A 23,476-nucleotide genomic window follows, 5' to 3' on the forward strand; every position below is an offset into this window, starting at 1 on the left:
ATGATAAAATGGTTCTTGCCAGAGGTGGTTGGAATGCAGCCATGCCCGCTTCCCTGTTTGCTAATGTTGATTGCAGATTTGGCTTTTAGTTCCCTTAAGACCAAAGTTCCCCAGGTAAAGACAGAGTAAAAGTATAATATTTCTGGCTCTGGGTCCTGAAGAATTTCTTCCGTGGATCTCTATGATGCCATCCTTCACCTTTAGGAAATTTTCTTGTTCTCAGTTTCCTCTGTTCTGTCTCTCTAGAATTCCTAATATGTGCATATTAGACTTCCAGAACTAGTTACCTAAATTTCTTATCAAACTGTCCTATTTTCCTTCTCATCACTTTGCTCTATTTTCTGAGAGATTTCCTTAAATTTATAATCCAGTTTTTTTATAAGAACGAATGAAGAGTAAAGGTGTCTTTATTATTACCAGGTTGAGGTTGGAGTAGATATCTTTCTGGTTCTTATTTCATGGTTGAAGTAGCATCTCTTAGCTCTAAGAACATTAATGATTGTTATATCAACACACTGTTTCTTCCAAGTTCAATTCAGTTCAACAAATACTTACTGAGTCAGACTCTGTTCTTGGTGTTTGCTACAGGTCAGTCTATAAAACAGACAAAGATTCTTGCCATTGTGAAGCTTAAATTTGGTGGAGAAAGGGATAGAGACAGACACGATCATAAAAATAAAGAAAATAAAAACAAAAACAAGAACAAAAACTCTGTGTTATGTTAGAAGGTGGCAAATCCTGTGGAAAAGAGGTAGGAGTGGGTGCAATTGTGATTTTAAATAGAATGTCGGTGTAAGCCTCATTGAGAAGATAACATTTTATCCAAAGACTTGAAGAAGGAAAAGAAGTTAGCCATGTGAGTATCTGGGACAGGAGCATTCTAGGTTGAGGAATAGCCAAGAGCAGGGTTCTAAGGTGAGAGTCTGTCTGGTATAGTTGAGAAGCAGGAATAGCAAGGTGGCCACTGTGGGAGACTGACAGGAAATGAGACAGGAAAATTAATATGAGGTAAAGAAGGCAGGAGGATGGTGGGGCCAGGTCACCTCCTAGGGCATTTGAAGGCCTGCACTATCCAGTATGTTAGCCACTAGCCACATGTAGCTATTGAGCACTGGAAATGTGGCTAGAGTGACTGAAAAACTAAATTTTAATTTTAAAAATGGATACTAGGCTGGGCACAGTGTCTCACACCTGTAATGCCAGTACTTTGGGAGGCTGAGGTGGGTGGGTCAATGGAGCCCAGGAGTTCAAGACCAGCCTGGGCAACATAGTGAAACCCCATCTCTACAAAAAATACAAAACATTAGCCAGACATGGTGGCATGCACCCATGGTCCCAGCTTCTCGGGGGTCTGAGGTGGGAGGATTTCCAGAGCCTGGGAGCTGGAGGCTGCAGTGAGCTGAGATTGCGCCACTACACTCCAGCCCGGGTGACAGAGTGAGACCCTGTCTCAAAAACAAAAACAAATATACAAAACAAAAGTTACTAGATACAGTCATTGGAAAACTTCTGTATGTTGGAAAAACTATGTTTGGAATAACTTGGGTATGTGAATCTTCTTTTTCAACTACAAATTTTATGAACTCTAGAAATAGATTAAGTATTTCTGATGAAAATGTAGTATCCAAATTGAACTGTTCTGGGTATATAAAATATAGAATTTCAAAGATGTAGTCTTTTATTAATAATTTAATATTGATATATGTTAAAATGATGATATGTTGGGTATGTTAGCTTAAGTAAAATACAGGTATATTATTAACATTAATTCTATCCATTTCTTTTTTAATGAGACTACTAGAAAATTTTAAGCTACATATATGACTTGTTTTATATTTGTATTGGACAGTGCTATTCTAGACTATTTTAAGGACTTTGGCTTTTACCTGAGTGAAATGGGGAGCTGTTGAAGGTTTTGTGGCTCTTCATACAAGTGATTGAGTTGTAGAACCAATTTATAGAATAGACATATACATAATTAAAAGTAAATATAGGAAACTTACCTCCTTAAGAAGTTTGACAGTTCTGATTTTCAAGGGAGATTTAAAGCAATGGGGAAATTATTTATAGCAGGTTATCAAGGTGAAGTTAGGTGTCTATGTCTTACTTTCTGAGGTACACTTAAGTACCATCTTGGGGTGCAGCATTCCAGGGACAGCAGACCTTTGGCTCCTGTAGCATGACATTTTAATTTTTAATCATCATTCACTCAGTGAGGCAGTGGAGAAAGAACAGTGAGTAGGATAAAGGTGAAGCTCTGCCTTCATGGAGCTTAGGGTCAGTACAGCCTGTGATAGAGAGGAGTACAGGGTGCTGGAGAGTAATAGATGGGGCGGCCACTCCAGACATCGGCCAAATTGAGGCCATGGACTGAGGAATGCTGACAGGACCTGGAAGTCCCTTGTGCTGGGTGGAGCATGGTTCATGGAAAAGAAAGGGAAAAAGGTAGGGAGAGGAGCAGGGCCAAGCTGGCTCTTGAAGGGCTTTACAAACACATTAAGGGGCTAGGACTTTATTTGGAGTCCTTGCGAACCATTAGAGGTTTTAAGCAGCATCTAATATGATTGGATTTGCATTTTACAAATATCACTGTGGCTGCCATGAGGATGATGGATTGGGCAAGAGAAGGTACAGGGAGACTGAAAATGAGAGCATTAAGTATTAATAATAGTATATCTACTATTATTACTATATTTTTCTCAGTGTTGCTTGATAATTAAGAACTAGGTTAGCTGAGTTTAGGTAGACATTTTCATATTTGAGAATGCACAATATAAAGTCCAAGGTGAAGAGTGGTGCCACGTATCTGTGGAAATGTATGTAATCAAATACCATTTATGTCAATTTCTGAGACCCAGCAACATTGGAAAGATGTATTTATCAAACTTTTACAATATGAGGAGCTGCTTCAAACTCTCTGTCTACGGAAATAGAAGAGCTTGCTGAGCAAGAGTTTATTTGCAGTGGATGTGTATTTTTTACTTGCCCCATCTTGTCAGTTGTCTTCCCACAGTTTTTCCTTTGGCAGGAGCAATGTCAGAGCAATGGGGGAGATAATGGTACAAACCACTTCTTTGTCTGTGTTGGCACTGGATCCGCTGATCTCAGAATGTAGGACTAAGAATAGCCCTCAAACTTGAAATTGTTTTCTTACAGTTACATGGTGACATTGAGTGTTTTTCTTGCCTATCCAATTTTTTGTTAAAAGACAAAGGTTCATTGTTTTCTTTTTTGTTTATCTTGATAAAAGAAATAAATTGCCCAACAATGGAAAAATACAAGTAGGAGAAAAAAAAATCATCCATAGGCCCTCCATTTGGAGACATTAATAAAAAATTTGGTAGAATTTCTCTCCTTTTTTGTGATTTGTTTTGTTTCATTGTACATAGCTATGTTCTTTTTTTATATACTTGTTTTGGATCAGAGTAACTATATTGCTATACAGTTGTGACCATTCTATATGTATGTGTGTATCTATCTATCTATCTATATATAGATATATATATGGTTTTTAAAATGTTGCTTTAAAGTATCTTTGATGTTCACAAAATAGTATGTCAACTGTGTATATATTATATATATAAGTATATAATATATATTCACCTATTAGTTGCTACTTAAAATTTCCATATTTTATCATTACATGTAATATTTTATATACATATATTTATATATAATATATCTATATATTTACCTATTACTGGCTACTTAAGGTTTTCATATTTTGCCGTTATATGTAATAATGGGTTAACACATTTACACATGAAGCCTGTACCATCATTTCAGTCTTTTATTAGGAAAGATTTAATACTGCATGCAGTCTTTAAAATTTGCTGCTGGGTTTCTACAAGCCAGTTGTGGACCTGTGAAACCTGAACTTAGCAGCATGTTTAGCAGTGTGTTTAGAGTTCTTGGAGGATGAATAAAAATGGAACCCATAAAATGGACACATAATAATAGTCTGGCCAGGTAGAAGTGCTGGAGAGCACTTTGAACACTTGTCTCCTTTCCTTGTCTGTAAACTGTCTGAACCTATTTTATAGCATTTAGTCTTCACACCATATTTTTCCTCCCAGGGGTCCGAGGAGCAAACAGTTGTCTATGTGGTGGGGAAGGCGGGCCGCCAGCACTGGCAACATGTCTACACTGCCGTGACCAGGGGCCGCTGCCGAGTGTATGTGATTGCAGAGGAGTCTCAGCTCCGGAATGCCATTATGAAAAACAGTTTTCCTAGAAAAACTCGTTTGAAACATTTCTTGCAAAGTAAGCTCTCCTCTAGCGGTGCACCTCCAGCGGATTTTCAGTCCCCACAGAAGAGCTCTGGAGACAGTGGAGGACCCAGCACACCGTCAGCATCTCCACTCCCGGTAGTCACAGACCACACCATGACAAATGATGTCACCTGGAGTGAGGCCTCCTCACCTGATGAGAGGACACTCATCTTTGCTGAAAGATGGCAATTATCTTCACCTGACGGAGTAGATACAGATGATGATTTACCAAAATCACGAGCATCCAAAAGAACCTGTGGTGTGAATGATGATGAAAGTCCAAGCAAAATTCTTATGGTAGGAGTGATGTTTGCATGTTCCCAAGTTTTATTTAAATATCGCTAACTTCAGTGTGCTTATAAATGACTGTGTGCTTTTATTAGTGTTGCATTGTGCTGTTGGACTTAAAAACAATTGTTTTTCTCATTTCTGTCAAATTTCCCTTACCTCGCTGTCTGATCTCCCCTTCATTTCCTCACTCCTTTTCTCCTTCCCAGCCTCTAACTGAAGACAACTCCCCAAAGCTCAGTTCTTTTTTCCTTTGAGAACTGACTCATTCTCACAGTTTCAGCCCTCTCCTTGGCACCAGTGATTTGGCTAACAAAGTTTTGACTATAGTAACATTTCAGGCACCAGGAATTAGAGATAAGTAAGTGACAGTTCTCACTCTCACACTGATTGTCATGGTGGAGACAGTCGGCTATCAGTAATGTGGTGATTTGCTGAGTACTCTGGCACTGAAGAGGAGTTAATGAACCAGCTGCCTAATCTGCATCTTTGTTCCCAGAAATTGATTTTCTGCAACTACAGCCCAGAATCTTACTCTCTCTTCCAATTTCTCCATGTCAATCACCATCTTCCTAGTTACATGGCTTAAAATTTTAGAATCACCGTGGACTCGCCTTCCTTTCACTCTCTACCATCTTCTTGGATGATTGGTGACCTGGCTGCCCTCCCCTTTCTTGTTCCCATTCTCATAATGTAGCATTCCCCTTTTTCCATGGTTTTGCTTTCCAAGGTTTCAGTTACCCGTGGTCAACCGTGGTCCAAAAATATTAAATGGAAAATTCCAGAAATAAACAATTTGTCAATTTTAAATTGCATGCCATTCTGGGCAGTGTGATGAAATCTCACACCATCTCATTCCATGAATCCTCCCTTTGTCCAGTGTGTCCACACTGTGGACACTCCCTGCCCGTTAGTCACTTGCCATCATCTTAGTTATCAGAGTAAGTCTCAGTATTGCAGTGCTTGTGTCAAGTGATCCTTATTTTACTGAATTGCTTTATTTTTTATGTTATTGTTGCTAATTTTTTACTGTTCCCATTTATACATTAACCTTTTTTATAGGTATGTATGTATAGGAAAAACCAATACATTTGGGTCTGGTAGTATTCAAGGCTTCAGGTGTCCATTAAGATTCACTTCTTTGTTCAAAAGCTTTAGTGTCTCCCAGGTGCCTACAACATAAATTCTAGACTATTTAGCTTGGCATTTGAGACCTTTCTCAGTTTGATTCCAGTTTTCTCAACAACGTTTCATTTCCCACTATGCTTTTTCTGCTTTTGTCAAGCTAGTGTCTTCAACTCACTAAAATGAATCAAACTTTTTCATCCTCCTTTTGACTCTTGCTGTGTCCCTCATCTTGAATGCCTTTTTCTGTCTCCTCTCATTCAGCATTTGAAAAAAACATTTAGCAAAAAGTTGAAAAAATAAAAATAAAAACCTGCCAGTCACTGATCTAAATGTTAAGGGAGGAAAGCACACCAGTGCCGACTTCGTGGACGTTACATTCCAGCATAGGCAATAAATACAAGAGAAAATCAAATTTCAGATTAAGAGTCTATGAAGATGAAAAACAAGGCAAGGACATAGGGAATGGCAGGGGTTGGTGGGCAGGAGGTGCTATTTTGACCAGGTCATTCCTTCCTAAAAAGGTGACATGTGAGCTGAGCACTGACCGTTATCAAGGAGCCAGCATGGGGGCCTCTGAGAATGTAGATAATGCAAAGCCTGGAAAGGGAATGATTTCATTCAAAGAGGAAGGCAGGTTGGCCTAGTGCAGTGGCTCATGCCTGTAATGCCAGCACTTTGGGAGGCCAAAGTGGGTGGATCACCTGAAATCAGGAGTTTGAGACCAGCCTGGCCAACATGGTGAAACCCCTTCTCTACTAAAAATACAAAAAATTAGCCAGGCATGATGGCAGGCACCTGTAATCCCAGCTACTCAAGAGGCTGAGGGAGGAGAGTCGCTTGAACCCGGGAGGTAGAGGTTGCAGTGAGCTGAGATTGCACCACTGCACTCCAGCCTGGGCAAGAAGAGCAAAACTCCATCTCAAAAACAAAGCAAAACAAAACAAAAAACAAAGAGGAAGGTGGGCTAAGGTGGCTAGTGAGCGAGGAAGAGGGTGCAGGTGCTGGTGTTGGAGAGATGGGCAGGGCCACAGGAATGAGTTGGGATTTTATTCTGCTCGCAGTGGGAATTCATTGGAGGGCTGGAAGCAGATGTGTGATATCATCTGATGCCTGCTTAAACATAGTCCCAGCATGGTGGCTCATACCTGTAATCCCAGCACTTTGGGAGGTAGAGGTGAGAGAATTGCCTGAGCCCAGGAGTTTGAGACCAGCCTGGGTAATATGGTGAACCCCCATCTCTACTAAAAATACAAAAATTAACTGGGCATGGTGTCATGCACCTATAGTCCCAGCTACTCAGGAGGCTGAGGCAGCAGGATCACTTGAGACTGAGAGGTCGAGGCTGCAGTGAGCTGTGATTGCATCACGGTACTCCACCCTGGGTGACAGAGCAAGAGCCTGTCTCAAAAACAAAACCACAATCCCTGCTGGGTGTGGTGGCTCACACTTGCAATTCCAACACCTTCAGGAGCCAGGCGGGAGGATCACTTGAGCCCAGGAGTTTGAGACCAACCTGGGCAACATAGTGAGATTCCATCTCTACAAAAATAGTAAAAAATTAGCTGAACGTGGTAGTGCATATCTGTAGTCCCAGCTACCCAGGAAGCTAAGGTAGGAGGATTGCTTCATCTCAGGAGTTCCAGGCTATGGTGAGCTGTGATTGTGGCATCCCATTCCAGCCTGGGTGACAGACCAAGACCCTGTCTCAAAAAGAAAAAAAAAAAAAAGCAAGGCTAGGCACGGTGGCTCACACCTGTAATCCTAGTTCTTTGGGAGGCCAAGGTGGGCGGGTCACTTGAGCCCAGAAGTTCAAGACCAGCCTGGGCAACATGGCGAAACCCCATCTCTACCAAAAATTCAAACAAAAATTAGCTGGGGGTGGTGCTGAGTGCCTGTTGTCTTAGCTGCTTAGGAGACTGAGGTGGGAGGATCACCTGACCCCAGGAGGTTGAGGCTGCAGTGAGCTGTGATGGTGCCACTGCATTCCAGCCTGGGTGACAGAATGAGACCCTGTCTCAAAAATACATACGTACATACATACAAACAAAATAAACAATCCCTCTGGCTTCCGTAGAGAGGGAACTGTGGAAAGTGAAGGGGAAGTGAGGAGACCAGTAGGAGGTCATCGTGGGGAGAGCCTAATGAAAGAGCGGGGCTGGTAATCTGTGGTTGGAGTGTGGATGCATTTTGGAGATGGAGTCTGTATGACTTTCTGATTAGATGTGATGAGGTAAAAGAGAAAGTAATCCAGGATGATTCCTGGATTTCTGGCCAAAGCAATTTAGGGAATAGCAGTGCCATTTCCTGAGATGGGAGAGATGTGAGGAGAACTCGTTTGGGGAAATAAAGCGTTCTCTTGTGGCGTGCTGTTGTTTAAGGTACTAATTGGAAATGTACCTGGACTTGATGAGTAAGTCAGTGGTTGGTAGAGGAGTTTAGAGCCTCAGCAGGGAGTAGGGTAGGAAAGGTCCACTTGGGAATCATTGGCATGTAGTGATATTGAAAGGACTAGGTGAGTTAATTTCAGGAGAGACTGCAGATAGAGGAGGGGGCCTGACGACAGAATTCTGGGGTATTCCCAGCTTTTAGAGATCTGGAAGAGGAGGAGGAACTAAAAAGGAGTGTGAGTGAGATAGAAGGAAAACCAGGGCTGTGGGGAGGGAACAAAAGCCTGGACTGAGGTGGCTGGTGAGAGAATGGGAGCCAAAAGGGTGGAGGAAGCAGTGGAGGTAGGTTTTGAAGAGGGCTGCTGAAAAGGTGGTTGTATCTGAATAGAGGACTTGTGGTCAAGGAAAACTTTATTGGTTTGTTTACTTTGGATGGGTACATTAAGGCATCTTAGTATGTTGCTAGAATGGTCCAATGGAGAACCAGAAATTCATGATTCAGGGAGAGAGGATAATTGCAGAATTGGAGTCCTGACGTGGGTAAGATGGGAAAAATCAAGAGAATAAGTAGAGGGGTTGCCCTGAGACAGGATTAGGGACAGAGGATCCTTTTTCCATGAGAACCAGAAGGAATGGGTGTAGTACATTGGGTATATATAGCAGAGGAAAGATAAAGTAGTTCCAAGCTGATCACCTCACGCCGTCCTCTCTTCTTCTTATAATCCAGCTCAGTTTCTATGTTGTTCCTGAAGGCTTCTTTTTTCTCTGAACTCCTGTAGGAGGGCACACACCCCTTCTGTACTGCACTTGCAGTAACCTTGTTTGACGCTGTAAATCAAGCTTCTTGGGGACAGCGTATCATTTTTGATCTGCTAGAACATTTGGTACCATTGCTGTTCACATGGTAATACCTCAAAAATGCTTAGTGATCAAAATATGAGTCAAGAATATATGGCGATGAAACTTTTTAAAAAAAAATCAGACATTCAGAATATCGTTCTTTCAGGTTGTACTGAAAGTCACACTTTTATTCTTGTAGTGCCCCCCTTTAGTTTGACAATTCCTTTTGGAATTGCTTTCGAGGCAGTAAAAGATCCTTTTGAATGTTTATAAGGGAAGCAAGCTTCTATTGAGACCTATTCTGAGTTTAGGAAATAACCCAAAGACATTTGCTTTCTGGTTTTATGAGTTAGAGGATCTAATTTGGGTAGTGGATTTTGTGTTAAAAAAAAAAAAGGTGGGATTATAAATAATTTCCAAATGTAGTTCCAATAGAAGTGTAAGAATTGCTTTAAGTGCTGGCAGCAGACTTGTTCAGTTGAGTCTTTAAGCTTCCAAGGCTGTAATAAAGGTAAGAAGGGGCCACAGGGGGAACCCAGGGGAGAGAGTGCTGGTGTAACCTGCCAGAACCAGGCTGAGTTGTAAACGGGGAATACTTATATCCTCTGTCCCCAAATGGATATGGCACAGGGAAAAGGTTCTCTAAGAGTCGGTCTAACACAGGGCACAGTGTGTGGAGTCCTGGCACATTAGGAGACTACAGGTGTAGAACACCATGGCTGAAGCACAGGGCGCAGTGAGAGGATGGGCCGCAGACACAGGAACTGGCAGGGAGGATGGACACAGGGTCTTCTGAAGAAGTCATACATTCTTCTGATTGCAATTGAGAATAGTAGAAGCATTTTAAGTGCTCTGTGAATTGAAATTTATGAAGGTGACATTGACTGAGGTTTAGTGGATGATATGATGGTTAGGGAGAGAGTAGGGAATGAGTTCTCAGCCAAAAGATTATTTCAGTAACCTGGGCAAAATGAGGAGGTTCTAACATTAGGTAGTAGCAATGGGGATGGAGAAGAGATGCTAAGGATAGAGCTGATGGGACTTAATGATCAGTTGGATTCAGGTGGGGTTGGGCCTGAGGATAACTCCAAGACTTCTGGCTAAGGCATACAGGTGGATCCAGCACCATTAACCAGATTGGGAAAAGAGGCTGAGGGTCAGGTTTTGTGGGAAAAGTGATTAAAATGGACATAGTTGAGGGTGGAGGGGGAGGTTTCTTCTTTTTCCCCTCTTGGACAGTAGAATGCCTGCTGATTCTAAGTGGATCCAGCACCATTAACCAGATTGGGAAAAGAGGCTGAGGGTCAAGTTTTGTGGGAAAAGTGATTAAAATGGACATAGTTGAGGGTGGAGGGGGAAGTTTCTTCTTTTTTCCCTCTTGGACAGTAGAATGCCTGCTGATTCTAAGTTCCATTCTGTACCCCAGGTCAACTCTTTGATAGAATTTCCATCTCAGGAAAACATCTTTTTCTGAAACTAAACTTGTCATCTCTTACAGAGGTCCTGGAATAAGGCTTTTGACATGAGCAGAAAAGAGAGGCAATTCCAAAAAAGACCCTTTTCCTATAATTGAATTGTGCTTACTCTTTTCGTTTCTTTATGGTGGTGAAACTTCATCATGACGATACTGGCCCACTTCAGAATCATCAATAGCACAAAGAATATGACTGTGGCATTGCAATGTTTTATCTTACGCATCCAGAACTGACTTCATGGGCAGGCAACATGGGCAGTCCTCCAGGACTCAGGCCCACACTTTAAAAAAAAAAAAAAAAAAAAAAAAATTCTGTAATCACCATCTTGAAATTCTTGATTTTGAACAAGGGGCCATCATTTTAATTTTGGACTGGGCTGCCAAATTATGTAGTGGGCTCTGTCTACACCTTTAGAAGTTAGACACACGTACTAATTCAGTACATAGTTACTTCTAAATGCCAGACCCAGAGCTGGGTGCTGGAGATACCACAGTGAGCAAAGCAGATGTGATCCTACAAGGAGCTGATAGCCAATTGCTTTGGTTGCTCAAGCCTTTCAAGGGTTGGGGAAGGTGCATGATTTCTTTTTTTGAAGCGGAAGGAATACAAGTACATAGGGTAGACTGACGACATTTTTACCAAATTAACTTTGTTATTTTAATTTTTCTAACAGGTGGGAGAATCTCCACAAGTGTCTTCCAGACTTCAGAATTTGAGACTGAATAATTTAATTCCCAGGCAACTTTTCAAGCCTACAGATAATCAAGAAACTTAGTTTTATTTCAAATTGTTCAGAGTAACTATTTTTTTTTATTGGAGACAAAATGAACATCGTAACGTCAAAGTACCAAGATAAAACAAGTTGCCTATAACTGGAGTTTTAAGGTATTTGTGTTAGCAAGTGTTTTAAATCCATTTAATCAAAGAAAATATTAATGATTTCAACACATGTCATCATGAGAACTGGTAGCACTGGACATAAGTGAAGAGATTCGATATTTTATATACATATATATTTTTATACAATTATGTACATTAAGCCAGGTGCGGTGGCTCATGCCTGTAATCCCAGCACTTTGGGAGGCTGAGACAGGTGGATCATCAGAGGCCAGGAGTTTGAGACCAGCCTGACCAACATGGTGAAACCCCATCTCCACTAAAAATGCAAAAATTATCTGGGTGTGGTAGCACACCCCTGTAATCTCAGCTACTCAGGAGGCTGAGGAAGGAGAATCGCTTGAACCCGGGCAGCGGAGGTTGCAGTGAGCTGAGATCACAACACTGCACTCCAGCCTGGGCAGCAGAGCGAGACTCCATCTCCAGAAAAAAAAAAAAAAAAAAGATGTACATTAAAACATGTATTTTTAGAATAATGCCTTCGTAACTTTGATGATCGTTGTGTGTTATCTTTGCCAGTGGATTGAAGCAGTGGCAAAGAAAAGCTGTAATTACATCTGTTGATATTATTGACATGCCTCCTAGAATGCTGGAATGTGGTCATTTTACAAGACTGCTGCTCAATCCATCACTGCTGCCTGGGGCCCAGCGTACCTGGGACTTTTCCTTGGAAATGCTTTCTGAGTTGGGAGCACATTGTTTTGAATATGTTCTACTTATTTCTCTCTCAGAATGATTTGATTTTTAAATTTTTATTTACATTAAATGGTAAAAGAAAAAGTCAAGAGGAAAAATGTATCTGTTAACCCATTTATGCCTAGTGGTCCATTATTGGGACACTAAACATGTGAGAGTTATTTATATGCCACTGCTCAAGGTCATCACCAATGTCTGATTGCAAAAATTCAGAAAGTTGCAACCTCAGGCATAAATGGTTAATAACTTTATTGAGATATAATTCACATACATTTCACCCATTTTAAGTATACAATTCAGTGGCTTTTAGTATATTCATCAAATTGGATAACTACCATTATAATCAATTTTAGAACTTTTTTTTTTTTTTTTTAAATGATAGAGACAAGGTCTCACTATGTTTCCCAGGTTGGTCTCGAACTCTTGAGCTCAAGTGATCCTCCCACCTTGGCCTCCCAAAGTGTTAGGATTACAAGTGTGAGCCAGTGTGCCCAACCTGGAACATTTTCATACCCCACAAAGAAACCTCACACTCTGGCCGGGCGTGGTGGCTCATGCCTATAATCCCAGCACTTTGGGAGGCCAAGGCAAGCGGATCACCTGAGGTCGGGAGTTGGAGACCAGCCTGACCAACAAGGAGAAACCCCGTCTCTACTAAAAATACAAAATTAGCTGGGCATGGTGGCGCATGCCTGTAATCCCAGCTACTTGGGAGGCCGAGGCATGAGAATCGCTTGAACCCAGGAGGTGGAGGTTGTGGTGAGCCGAGTCACTCCATTGCACTCCAGCCTGGACAATAAGAGCAAAACTCTGTCTCAAAAAAAAAGAGAAACCTCACACTCATTAGCAGTAATCCCCTGACTTCCCCCGAATCCCTAGGTAACCTGATTTACCTAGTCCCAATAGACTTGCCTATTGTGGACGTGTGGTTCTTTGTTCCTAACTTATTTGACTAGCATAATGTTTTCAGACTCCATCCGTGTTGTACCAGTAATGTGTCAGTGCTTCGTCTCTTTTATTGCCAAATAATATCCCAGTATATGGATAAAGGACATTGAATTTGTCCATTCATCAGTTGATGGACATTTATTTGGGTTATTTCCTACTTTTTGGCTATTATGAAATGCTGCTATGAACATGTGTGTGTAAGTTTTTATGTGGACATATGCTTTCACTTCTTTTGGGTATATAACTAGGAGTAGAATTGATGGGTCATATGGTAACTCTATGTTTAACATTTTGAGGTGCTGCTAGACTTTTTCCAAACCAGCTGCACCAATTTATATTCTCACCAGCAGTGTATGAGAGTTCCAGTTTCTCCCTATTCTCTCCATTGTTTATTATCATCTGACTTCTTGATTATAGCCATCCTAGTGGGTATGAAGTAGTATTTCATTGTGGTTTTGATTTGCATTTTTCTTATGGCTAGTGATGTTGAACAGCTTTCATGTGACTATTGGCCATTTGTATGTCCCCTAGAGAAATGTATATTCAGATCTTTTGCACACTTTTAAATTGGATATTTTTTCTTTTTATCACTGAAATCTGTATTAGTGAGGGTTCTCCAGAGGGATGGAACCAATAGGATATATGTGGATATAAAAGGGACTTTATTAGTGTATTAGTTAGGGTACCCTAGAGGGACACAACTAATAGGATATATATATGTGTGTATGTGTCGGGTGGGGGTGGGGGGAGTTTATTAAGTATTAACTTACAAGACCACAAGGTCCCACAGTAGGTTGTCTGCAAACCTGAGGAGCAAGGAGAGCCAGTTGGAGTCTCAGAACTGAAGAACTTGGGGTCCGATGTTTAAGGGCAGGAAGCATCCAGCACAGGAGAGAGATGTAGGCTGGGAGGCTAGGCCAGTCTCGCCTTTTCACGTTTTTCTGCCTGCTTTATATTTGCTGGCAGCTGGTTAGATTGTGCCCACCAGATTAAGGGTGGGTCTGCCCTCCCCAGCCCACTGACTCAAATGTTAATCTCCTTTGGCAACACCCTCACAGACACACCCAGGATCAACACTGCATCCTTCAATCAAGTTTACACTCAGTATTAACCATCACAATTAGAGAGAATTGGCTCACACGATTATAAAGCAAAGTCCCATGATAGGCTGGGGAAGGAGAGAAGCTGATAGCATGGCTCAGTCCAAGTCTGAAAGCCTCAAAACCAGGGACACTGACAGTGCAGCCCTCAGTCTGAGGCCAAAGGCCCAGCAGCCTCTGGGAAGCAATTGGTGCAAGTCCCAGAGTCCAAAGGTGGAAAAACCTGGAGTCTGGTGTCCAAGGGCAGAAGGAGAGGAAGTCATGCATTCTGCACAGCACAGGAAGAAAGAGAGGGAGCAGACTCATCAAGCATGCTGCTTATCTCCGTTCATCCACCTGCTATGTTCTAGCCTCACTGGCAGCCAACTGGATGGTGCCCACCTACACTGAGGGTGGGTCTTCCTCTCCCAGTCCACTGACTCCAATATCAGTCTCCATCAGCAACACCCTCACAGACACACATGGGAACAGTGCTTCATCAGCCATCCAGGTGTCTCTCAATCTAGTTGACACCTAATATTAACCATCACAAAATGTAAGAATTCTTTATATTTTCAACATTTAAGTCCATTATCAGAAACATAATTTGCAAAATTCTCCTCCCATTCTGTGAATTTTATTTTAATTAACTTGATGGTATCTGATATGGTTTGGCTCTCTGTCCCTACCCAAATCTCATCTCACATTGTAACCCCCATGTGTCGAGGAAGGGTCCTGGTGGGAGGTGATTGGATCATGGGGGTGGTTTCCCCCATGTTGTTCTGGTGATGGTGAGTGAGTTCTCATGATAGCTGATGGTTTTAAAGTGTGGCACTCCCCCCCAACCCCCTTCTGCCACCTTTTAAAGAAGGTGCTTGCTTCTCCTTTACCTTTTGCCATGATTGTGGTTTTCTGAGGCCTCCCCAGCCATGTAGAATGGTGAGTCAATTAAACCTCTTTTCTTTATAAATTACTCAGTCTCAGGTAGTTCTTTATAGCAGTGTGAAAATGGACTAAGTGTCCTTTGAGGCCCAAGTTTTAAATTCTGATGATGACCAGTGTATCTATTTTTGTTGTTGCTGCTGCTTGTGCTTTTGGTGTTATATCCCAAAAATTATTGCCTATCCAAAGTCATGATGATTTACTACAATTTTTTCTTCTAATAATTTACAAGTTTTGGCTGTTACACTTAGATCTTTGATTCACTTTTAGTTAATATTTGTATATGGTGTGAGGTAGGGATCCCACTTTATTCTTTTGCATGTGACAATTCAATTGCTCAGCTCCATTTATTGAAGAGATTATTCTTTCCCCATTGAATTGTCTTGGTACCCTTGTCAAAAATTAGTTGACTGTAAATGTGAGGGTTTATTTATGGATTTTAAATTCTATTCAATTGATACATGCATCTTTTTTTTTTTTTTTTTTTTTTTTTTTTTTTTTTTTTTTTTTTTTTTTGAGAGAGTCTTGCCCTATTGCCCAGGCTGGAGTGTGGTGGCTCGATCCCAGCTCACTGCAAGTTCCGCCTCCCAGGTTCATGCCATTCTCCTGCCTCAGCCTCCCAAGTAGTTGGGACTGCAGGTGCCCACCACCATGCCTGGCTAATTTTTTTTGTATTTTTAGTAGAGACGGGGTTTCACCGTGTTAGCCAGAATGGTCTCCATCTCCTGATCTCGTGATCTGCCCACCTCGGCCTCCCAAAGTGCTGGGATTACAGGCATGAGCCACTGTGCCTGGCCCGATTCATGCATCTTTTTTCTTTTTCTTTCTTTCTTTTTGAGTTGGAGTCTCACTCTGTCACCCAGGCTGGAGTGCAATGGTGCCATCTCAGCTCACTGCAACCTCCACCTCCTGGTTTCAAGCAATTATCATGCCTCAGCCTCCCGAGTAGCAGGCATTACAGGTGCCTGCCACCACGCCTGGCTAATTTTTTGTATTTTTAGTAGAGATGGGGTTTCATCATGTTGGCCAGGCTGGTCTCAAACTCCTGACCTCAGATGATCCACCTACCTTGACCTCCCAAAGTGCTGGGATTATAGGCGTGAGCCACTGCGCCTGGCCCATATGTCTATTCTAATGCCAGCACCATATTGTCTTTATTACTGTAGCTTTGTAGAAAGTTTTGAAATTAAGAAATGTGAGTCCTTCAACTTTGTTCTTCTTTTTCAAGTTTGTTTTGGCTATTATGGGTCCCTACATTTCCATATGAATTTTAGGATCTACTTGTCAGTTTCTGCAAAGAAGCAAACTGGAATTTTGTTGAAGAGTGTGTTAAACCTACAGATTTGGGAACTATTGCCATTTTAACAGTATTAAATCATGTGACTCATGAACACAGATGTCTTTCCATTTGCTGAGGAAAGACAGGCTGGAGTGCAGTCATGCAATCACAGCTCACTGCAGCCTCTACCTCTCAGGCTCAAACAGTCCAACCTCCTCAACCACCCCACCTCAACCACTCTTGTAGCTGGGACTACAGGCCTGCACCACCTCACCTGGCTAATTTTTGTATATTTTGCAGAGATAGGGGTTCACCATGGTGCCCAGGCTGGTCTTGAACTCCTGGACTCAGGCAGTCTGCCCACCTCGACCTCCCAAAGTGCTGGAATTACAGGTGTGAGCCATCATGCTTGGTTCTTCTTTAATTCTTTGTAGTTTTCAGAGTATAAGTTTTATATTTCTTTTATTAAATTTACAATGCTTTTTGTTAAATTTATTTCAAAATATTTAATTTTTTATCCTGTTGTAAATGGAATTATTTTCTTAATTTATTTTGGTTCATTACTGCTACTATATAGAAATGCAATTGATTTTTATATATTGATCTTGTATCTTCCAACCTTGCTGAACTTGTTTATTAGTTACAGTAGGTTTTTAGCGGATTCCTTAGGATTTTCTATATGAGATCATATCATCTGCAAATAGAGATGCTTTTAGTGCTTCCTTTTTAATCTGTAGGCCTTTAATTTCATTTTCTTACTAATTGCCCTGGTTAGAGACCCTCGTATATTGTTGAATAGAAGTGGCAAGAGTGAATATCCTTGTCTTGTTCATCATATTAGGGAGAAAGCATTAAATCTTCCACCTTTAACTGTGTTTGCTGTGGATCTTTCTTTTAAGTCGTTTATTGAGATGAAGAAATTCTCTTTTGTTCCTAGGTTGTTGTGTATGAAGGGACATTGAATTTCGTCAAATCCTTTCTCTATGTATTGAGATTATCGTGTAGTTTTGTCCTTTATTGATGCAGTGTGGTAATTTTTGGATGTTAAATCAATCTCGCATCCCTGGAGTAAATCTCACTTGGTCATAGTGTACAATCCTTTGTATGTGCTGCTGGATTTGGCTTGCTGGTTTTTTGTTGGGGACTTTTGCATCTAAATTCGTGAAAGATATTGGTCTGTAGTTTCTTTTTCTTGTGATGCCTTTGTTTGGTTTTGGTATCAGAGTAATAGTGACCACATAGAATGAGTTGTGAAATGTCCCCTTGTCTCCTATTTTGGAAGAGTTTGTGAAGAATTAATATTAACTCTTCTTTAAATTAATCTGGCCCTGGGCTTTTCTTTGTGGGAAGTTTTTGCTTTGTTTTGTTTTTGTTTTTTGAGACGGAGTTTCACTCTTGTTGTCCAGGCTGGAGTGCAATGGCATGATCTCGGCTCACCGTAATCTCCACCTCCCAGGTTCAAGTGATTCTCCTGCATCAGCCTCCCAAGTAACTGGGATTACATGCATGTGCTACCATGCCCAGCTAATTTTGTATTTTTAATAGAGACAGGGTTTCTCCATGTTGGTCAGGCTGGTCTCGAACTCCCGAACTCAGGTGATCCACCTGCCTCGGCCTCCCAAAGTGCTGGGATTACAAGCATGAGCCACTGCGCCGGCAAGGGAAGTTTTAAAGCTACTGATTAAATTTCTTTACTTGTATTTAGCTTTTCTATTTCTTCTTGAGTCAGTTTTGACAGTTTTTCTCTAGAAATTTGCTCATTTAATCTGTTTTTTAATTTTCTGACATACAGTTGATCATAGTATTCCTTTATGGTTTTTTAAATTTCTGTAAGGCTGGTAGTAAAGCCTCTGTTTCATTCCTGATTTTAGTAATTTGAGTCTCTTTTTTCCTTGGTTTAGCTAAAAGTTTATGAATTTTAATCTTTTTAAAGGACCAACTTTTGATTTCATTGATTTTCTTTACTGTCTTCCTATTCTCTATTTCATTAATTTTAACTCTTGTCCTATTACTTTTAGGAGGGCCTCTTAAGGAGGGGTTGTATGCTGGCTTAAATTGAGGGTTGGTCAAAGTTCAAAAGCCTGGGGGAAGGAAGCTTAATATTTTCTCTAGATCAGTGAGTACAAGCAATTCAGCCAATCATTTATGAAGCAAAGAATGGTAATTTTCAGGGCAGTCTGTGTCTGATTTTGTTATAAGTAAATGGGGGAAGGGAGATGAACATCTGTGAGTCTTATCTAAGTCACCTGGGGAAGGATGGTTCTTTATAGTAAGCCATTTCCTGGAACACGCAGGCGATGGGCAGGGGGGTTACTACAACCTTATAGAAATAAAATTTCTTTAACTCTGCCTATATTTCAGGGTATAGGACTCAGGTAAAGCTTCACACTGTCAAGAAGAACTTGAAAATACCTTTTTTCCATAAAAACACAATGAAACTAATACTATGTAACAGAATATTCCAAAGCACTAGTTCTTATATTATAAATGTACTATTGGCCAAAATACAAATAGCTGACCCAATTCAAAATTCTCTAAGATTTCATTAAGATCCTTTTGTAGTTCATAAGCCCGATGCATGGGTGTTCACGTGTATATGTGAGATGTGCCTCCCTCAAACCTTGTTATGGTTCTGGCCCATTACCGGTCTGTCATGAAAAAAAAATATTTCAGTAAAAGAGGATACTTCTAGTTTCCTTTTTAAAATTTAAATTGGAAGCAAATAGTATTTCATCCCAGCATGTTAAAATTGCAAGGGTCATCTACCCCAGCTTACCATTTGCTAAACACCTATCAGTCACCAGTGGAACACACATTTCCACTGCTTGGTGAAAACCACTTTGCAACACTGGTGTTGGAAATTACTTCCTTATATTAAGCTGAAATCTACCTCATTGGAACCTCTGCTCATGAGTCCTGAGTCTTATATAGTTCAGACCTTGTCTCTTCTGCCCCATCTGGCTACTTATCTCCAGTTTCTTCTGCCAGTCTTCCAGTGGCATAGCTCCAAACCTTTTCATTTCATAGTTTGTCACTGCCCTGTTTAAGAGGACGGGTACTCAGAACTCATTGGCTGACCCTAGCTCTTCCTTTGGCCTGGTCACTGTATTTGAAAAGTGCTACCTGAAATCATAAGAGCTTTTTTGTTTTGTTTTTAACAGCCATTTTCTATTGTTGATTCATTTTAGTTTTGATTACAATTGAAATATCTGTCTTTCACATGAAATATAGCTTCTCATTTGCCTTTATTCACAAAGTCTGTTCTAACTACACATTTCACTGGTTTCAGTCTCATGCTTGATGCAGAAGTGAGGAGAGTGCAATAAAAATTTGAACAGTTGCTTGGATTTTTGCAATAATAGATTGTCAGTTGGGGTCATATGACTCTCATTGTGTTAGAAAATACTCTGCCTTTCAGAACGTAACCTTGGGCACACTGAATGCAGCTGTATAAAAATGAATGTGAATTTTTAAAGGTAGCATAATTAAAGTTTGTACATTTTAACAGTTTATGTAAATCTGTCTCATAGAATACATGTAATTTTCTCTGAGGTGGATGTTGTGATACTTGATCAATATTTGTCACCTACCGTAAATGTACCATTGGTCTTGGAGGTATTTCTGTGTGTGTTTTTAGCCCATTCTCATATATTTCACTCCTTATCTTCTGAATGATCCTTTGGTACAGACATGACCTTCAGTTTCAGGTAGAGAAGCTGACTCATGAGTAAATGTCATACTACCAATAAGTACTGGAGCCTGAAATCAAACCTGGACTCAATTTCAATACCCAGGTTCCTACTCTTCAGTGGTGCTTCTCAGGTTGATAGGAAAAACCTCTCACCTTTAGAAAATTATACAAAAATAAACATTGTGGCTGGATGCAGTGGCTCACGCCTGTAATCCCAGCACTTTTTGGGAGGCCAAGGTGGATGGATCACTTGAGGTCAGGAGTTTGAGACCAGCCTGGCCAACATGGTGAAACAACTCCATGTCTACTAAAAATACAAAAACTAGCCAGGTGTGGTGGCGGGCGCCTGTAATCCCAGCTACTTGGGAAGCTGAGGTAGGAGAATCACTCGAGCCCGGGAGGCAGGGGTTGCAGTGAGCTGAGATTGTGCCAGTGCACTCCAGCATGGGCAACAGAGTGAAACTCCATCATCTCAAAACAAAACAAAACAAAAAAAATTGTGTAGGACTCAGGCTAGAACATTGAAATATATTCAAAACACCAATAATGCATATCCTCTTTATTTGGCTTTTTAAAATCACTGTTTATTCCATTTGGTAGAGGGTTTTATTTTTTCCATACAAATATTTGAACAATTTTGAATTCCCCAAAACCATACATAGACGATAAATACCATGCTATTAAAGTATTAAATTTGTACAAAAATACTTTACAGTTTAATACTTGTTTGTTACAAATAAAAATACATATTTAAGTGACTCATGATCTTTTTTTCTTTTTTCTTAACATGATTCTGCTTTATACTTTCTTGCCCTGGCGGTTCTGAAATGTGATTGATTGAAGTAATATTTTTTTTGCACAAAAAGAAAGGTGATTTTTATTTCCTTAAACAAACAAAGGACACAGTGTTCGAATGCTTTGCCTAAGTGGTAGTTGTTTGTTTGAATTATTGACCAAGATGAAAATGTTTGGAAAATAATCATTTCAATATGGAGAGTCTACCATCAATATACAGATCTATTTTTTTATATTCACCAAATAACAGTTAGTTATTAGTGTAGCTATTCAAAATATCTGAACAAATGAAAACAGTTGCTGACAAACATTTAAAGCAACTGTTACAATTTATTGCTTTGAGGGATGGTAATAATTGGCAATGCATTTGTGAAAAATATATTTACAATTTCGGTAAGTGGCATGGCTCAGAACAAAAAATAGTCCAGTGTCATTTTTAAGTACATGTGCTGTACACCCTCAATATTACCAGTTTTCAAAACATGTCAAGCAGTATGAGTTTGGTTTGCCTATCATTAAGATGAACCTCATTTTAATAGACTCTTCATTCTCTCAAGTTCTTAGTCTTGAATTTTAAAAATAAGATAATATAACTAATTCTCGTATTTACTACACACTCTAATTCATTATCAGAGATTTTCAGCTATTAAAAATGTGTCCTTAAAAAAAAACAGGTCACAAGACATATCCTGTTTGATAATTTGTTGCATAGGGAATAGCATACATCTTAGTTAAAATCATTCCTATACGTGGGCAAAACATTTACCACCACCTATTATGGTCTCCTACGTGCATCATTGCTGAAACATTTTAAGATGATAACTTAATTTTATACCTGTACCCCTCTCATTGTGGCAGTCCCAGCAGTTTACCAAACACTAGTTCCCCTAGTAGAGCCAGCCTATGAGAAGAAAAGCCTTGTTGGTCAAGTTCTTACATTAATGATTTCATAGTAAGAAACTGATTTCAAAGTGAATTAAGGAAATCATCATAGAGAATATTTTCAAACAGATGTTTCTCTTTTTAAAAAGTGATTGATTGATTGATTGATTGATAGTAAGATAGATGAACTTGTAAAAAATTTCCTCTGATGTTAATTGTAGAGTTCGGGGGACGGCCTATTTTTCTCTACTGTTGGGACTGGCAGGGCATTGCCCACCATATACCATAGTGGTCACCAAAAAAGAAACCTCTTCAACTTGAAAAGGGAAGTGAACATGAGCCATGAGAGAGATTTAAAAGACCCCTGTGCTTGCAGTTAATGCCACGTGATTATCTGTGCTTCAAATGTCACAGAAATCATAAAGGGATTTTTAGCACCATGTAGATATTGTCTTTTGTCCTGCTTTATAAAAAGCGTTGCTATAATGTATTAGTGGGTTCTCGTGTCTCCAAATTACCACCGTGGCTAGGCTGCTGGAGAAAAGCACTGTTCTGTTCACTCCAATCTCCCGGTAGACTCTGTTGTTCTATAGACTTCTGCGAAGCCAGTGGGTTTCTACTAATAACCAGGTCCAGCTTATTCCCGGATTCTGCTATGAGGGGCACAACAAGGCAGCAGTCAAAGTCTCTGGTTCGGACATGATTCACCTGAAAGGTCAAAAACAGCCATTGTGAATTATCGTAACCATAATTCCCAAAACCCAGAGTAACATTTCAGGTGCAACAAGTTGTTTGAAGTCATGAAGGTGCTAAAATGAGCGCCATGAGGTCTGTGCTTGTGACTATGCTGTGACATGGCTACTGGCTCAATTGCCATTGTCTACTAGTAAATTGTAAGACTCTCGAGGGCAAGGAAGACATACACATCCTACCTATCCTCATGCCAAGGAGGTGGCCCCACCCACAGTGGGGGTGCTCCAAGTGCTGAATATTATCCCTAATTTACAGATGAGAAAAGCAAGGCACAAAGAGGTTAAGAGCTTTGCCTTAGATCAGTAGTTGGTAAGGGTCATAGAATGTAATCCCAGGCCAACTGGCTGATCTCAAAGCCTGTGCTCTGAATCACAATGCTGAACTACCTCTCCTACAAGTGAGCTACACCAGGTGCAGTGGCTCACACCTGTCATCGCAGCACTTGAGGAGACCAAGACGGGAGGATCGCTTGATGCCAGGAGTTTGAGACCAGCCTGGGCAACATAGTGAGACCCTGTCTCTACTAAGAATAAGAAAATTTTTTTTAAAAAATGAGCTTATCCCCTCTTCAGCTTATACACGCACCCATCTTCTTCCATTTCTTCCTCTTCACCAACACAAGTTTTAAAAATCACCCACATGCCGGTTCTACTCCTTGACCTCCCATTCTCTCCTCAGTTTTTTCAGGTCCCCCCGACACATTGCACTGCTGGAAAATGACCCTACTTGTCAAATCCAGGAATGTTCTGGAGTTTGCATCCTCCTTGGCGTTTAGCATTTGCCGCTCCTGACACCTCCTCACCCTTAAAACTCTCCTTCCTTAGTTCTACAACCCCACTTCGTTTTGATCCTTTTACCATTTTAACTGCTCGCTTTCAGTCCTTTCCTGCCTTTATTTCTTCCTGTCCTTTACATTTGGTTATTGTGGCCAGGTGCAGTGGCTCATGCCTGTAATCCCAGTACTTTGGGAGGCTGAGGTGGGAGGATCCCCTGAGGTCAGGAGTTCGAGACCAGCCTGCCCAAAATGGTGAAACTCCATCTCTACTAAAAATACAAAATTAGCCGGGCATGGTGGTGGGCGCCTGTAATCCCAGCTACTCGGGAGCTGGCTGAGGCAGGAGAATC

General features: G+C 40.7%; 2 protein-coding genes and 1 non-coding gene across 14 annotated transcripts in view; 2 read left to right on the top strand and 1 right to left on the bottom strand.

Moving 5' to 3' along the window:
* HELB (DNA helicase B) overlaps positions 1-19,735 on the top strand; it is a 47,259-nt gene extending 27,524 nt beyond the window's left edge. The window contains 2 exon segments of the mRNA XM_055238456.2: positions 4,077-4,568; positions 11,063-19,735. Coding sequence (XP_055094431.1) covers positions 4,077-4,568; positions 11,063-11,164 — 594 coding nt within the window. The 3' untranslated portion in view covers positions 11,165-19,735.
* On the top strand, positions 18,781-18,884 carry LOC129461365 (small nucleolar RNA U13). The gene has a single exon (XR_008650514.1). It is a non-coding gene; the product is annotated as a small nucleolar RNA U13 (small nucleolar RNA).
* Positions 19,736-20,465: 730 nt separating the features above from the next.
* Positions 20,466-23,476, bottom strand: part of GRIP1 (glutamate receptor interacting protein 1) — a 716,930-nt gene continuing 713,919 nt past the window's right edge. For 11 of the 12 annotated variants that reach the window (XM_055238452.2, XM_055238455.2, XM_055238451.2 and 8 more), the window contains one exon: positions 20,466-22,306. In XM_055238452.2, coding sequence (XP_055094427.1) covers positions 22,079-22,306 — 228 coding nt within the window. In that variant the 3' untranslated portion in view covers positions 20,466-22,078. The remainder of the gene's footprint in view (positions 22,307-23,476) is intronic. The other variant, XM_055238443.2, reaches the window with a different exon arrangement.

Source organism: Symphalangus syndactylus, chromosome 13 (genome assembly GCF_028878055.3).
Source record: "Symphalangus syndactylus isolate Jambi chromosome 13, NHGRI_mSymSyn1-v2.1_pri, whole genome shotgun sequence".
Lineage (NCBI taxonomy): Eukaryota > Metazoa > Chordata > Mammalia > Primates > Hylobatidae > Symphalangus > Symphalangus syndactylus.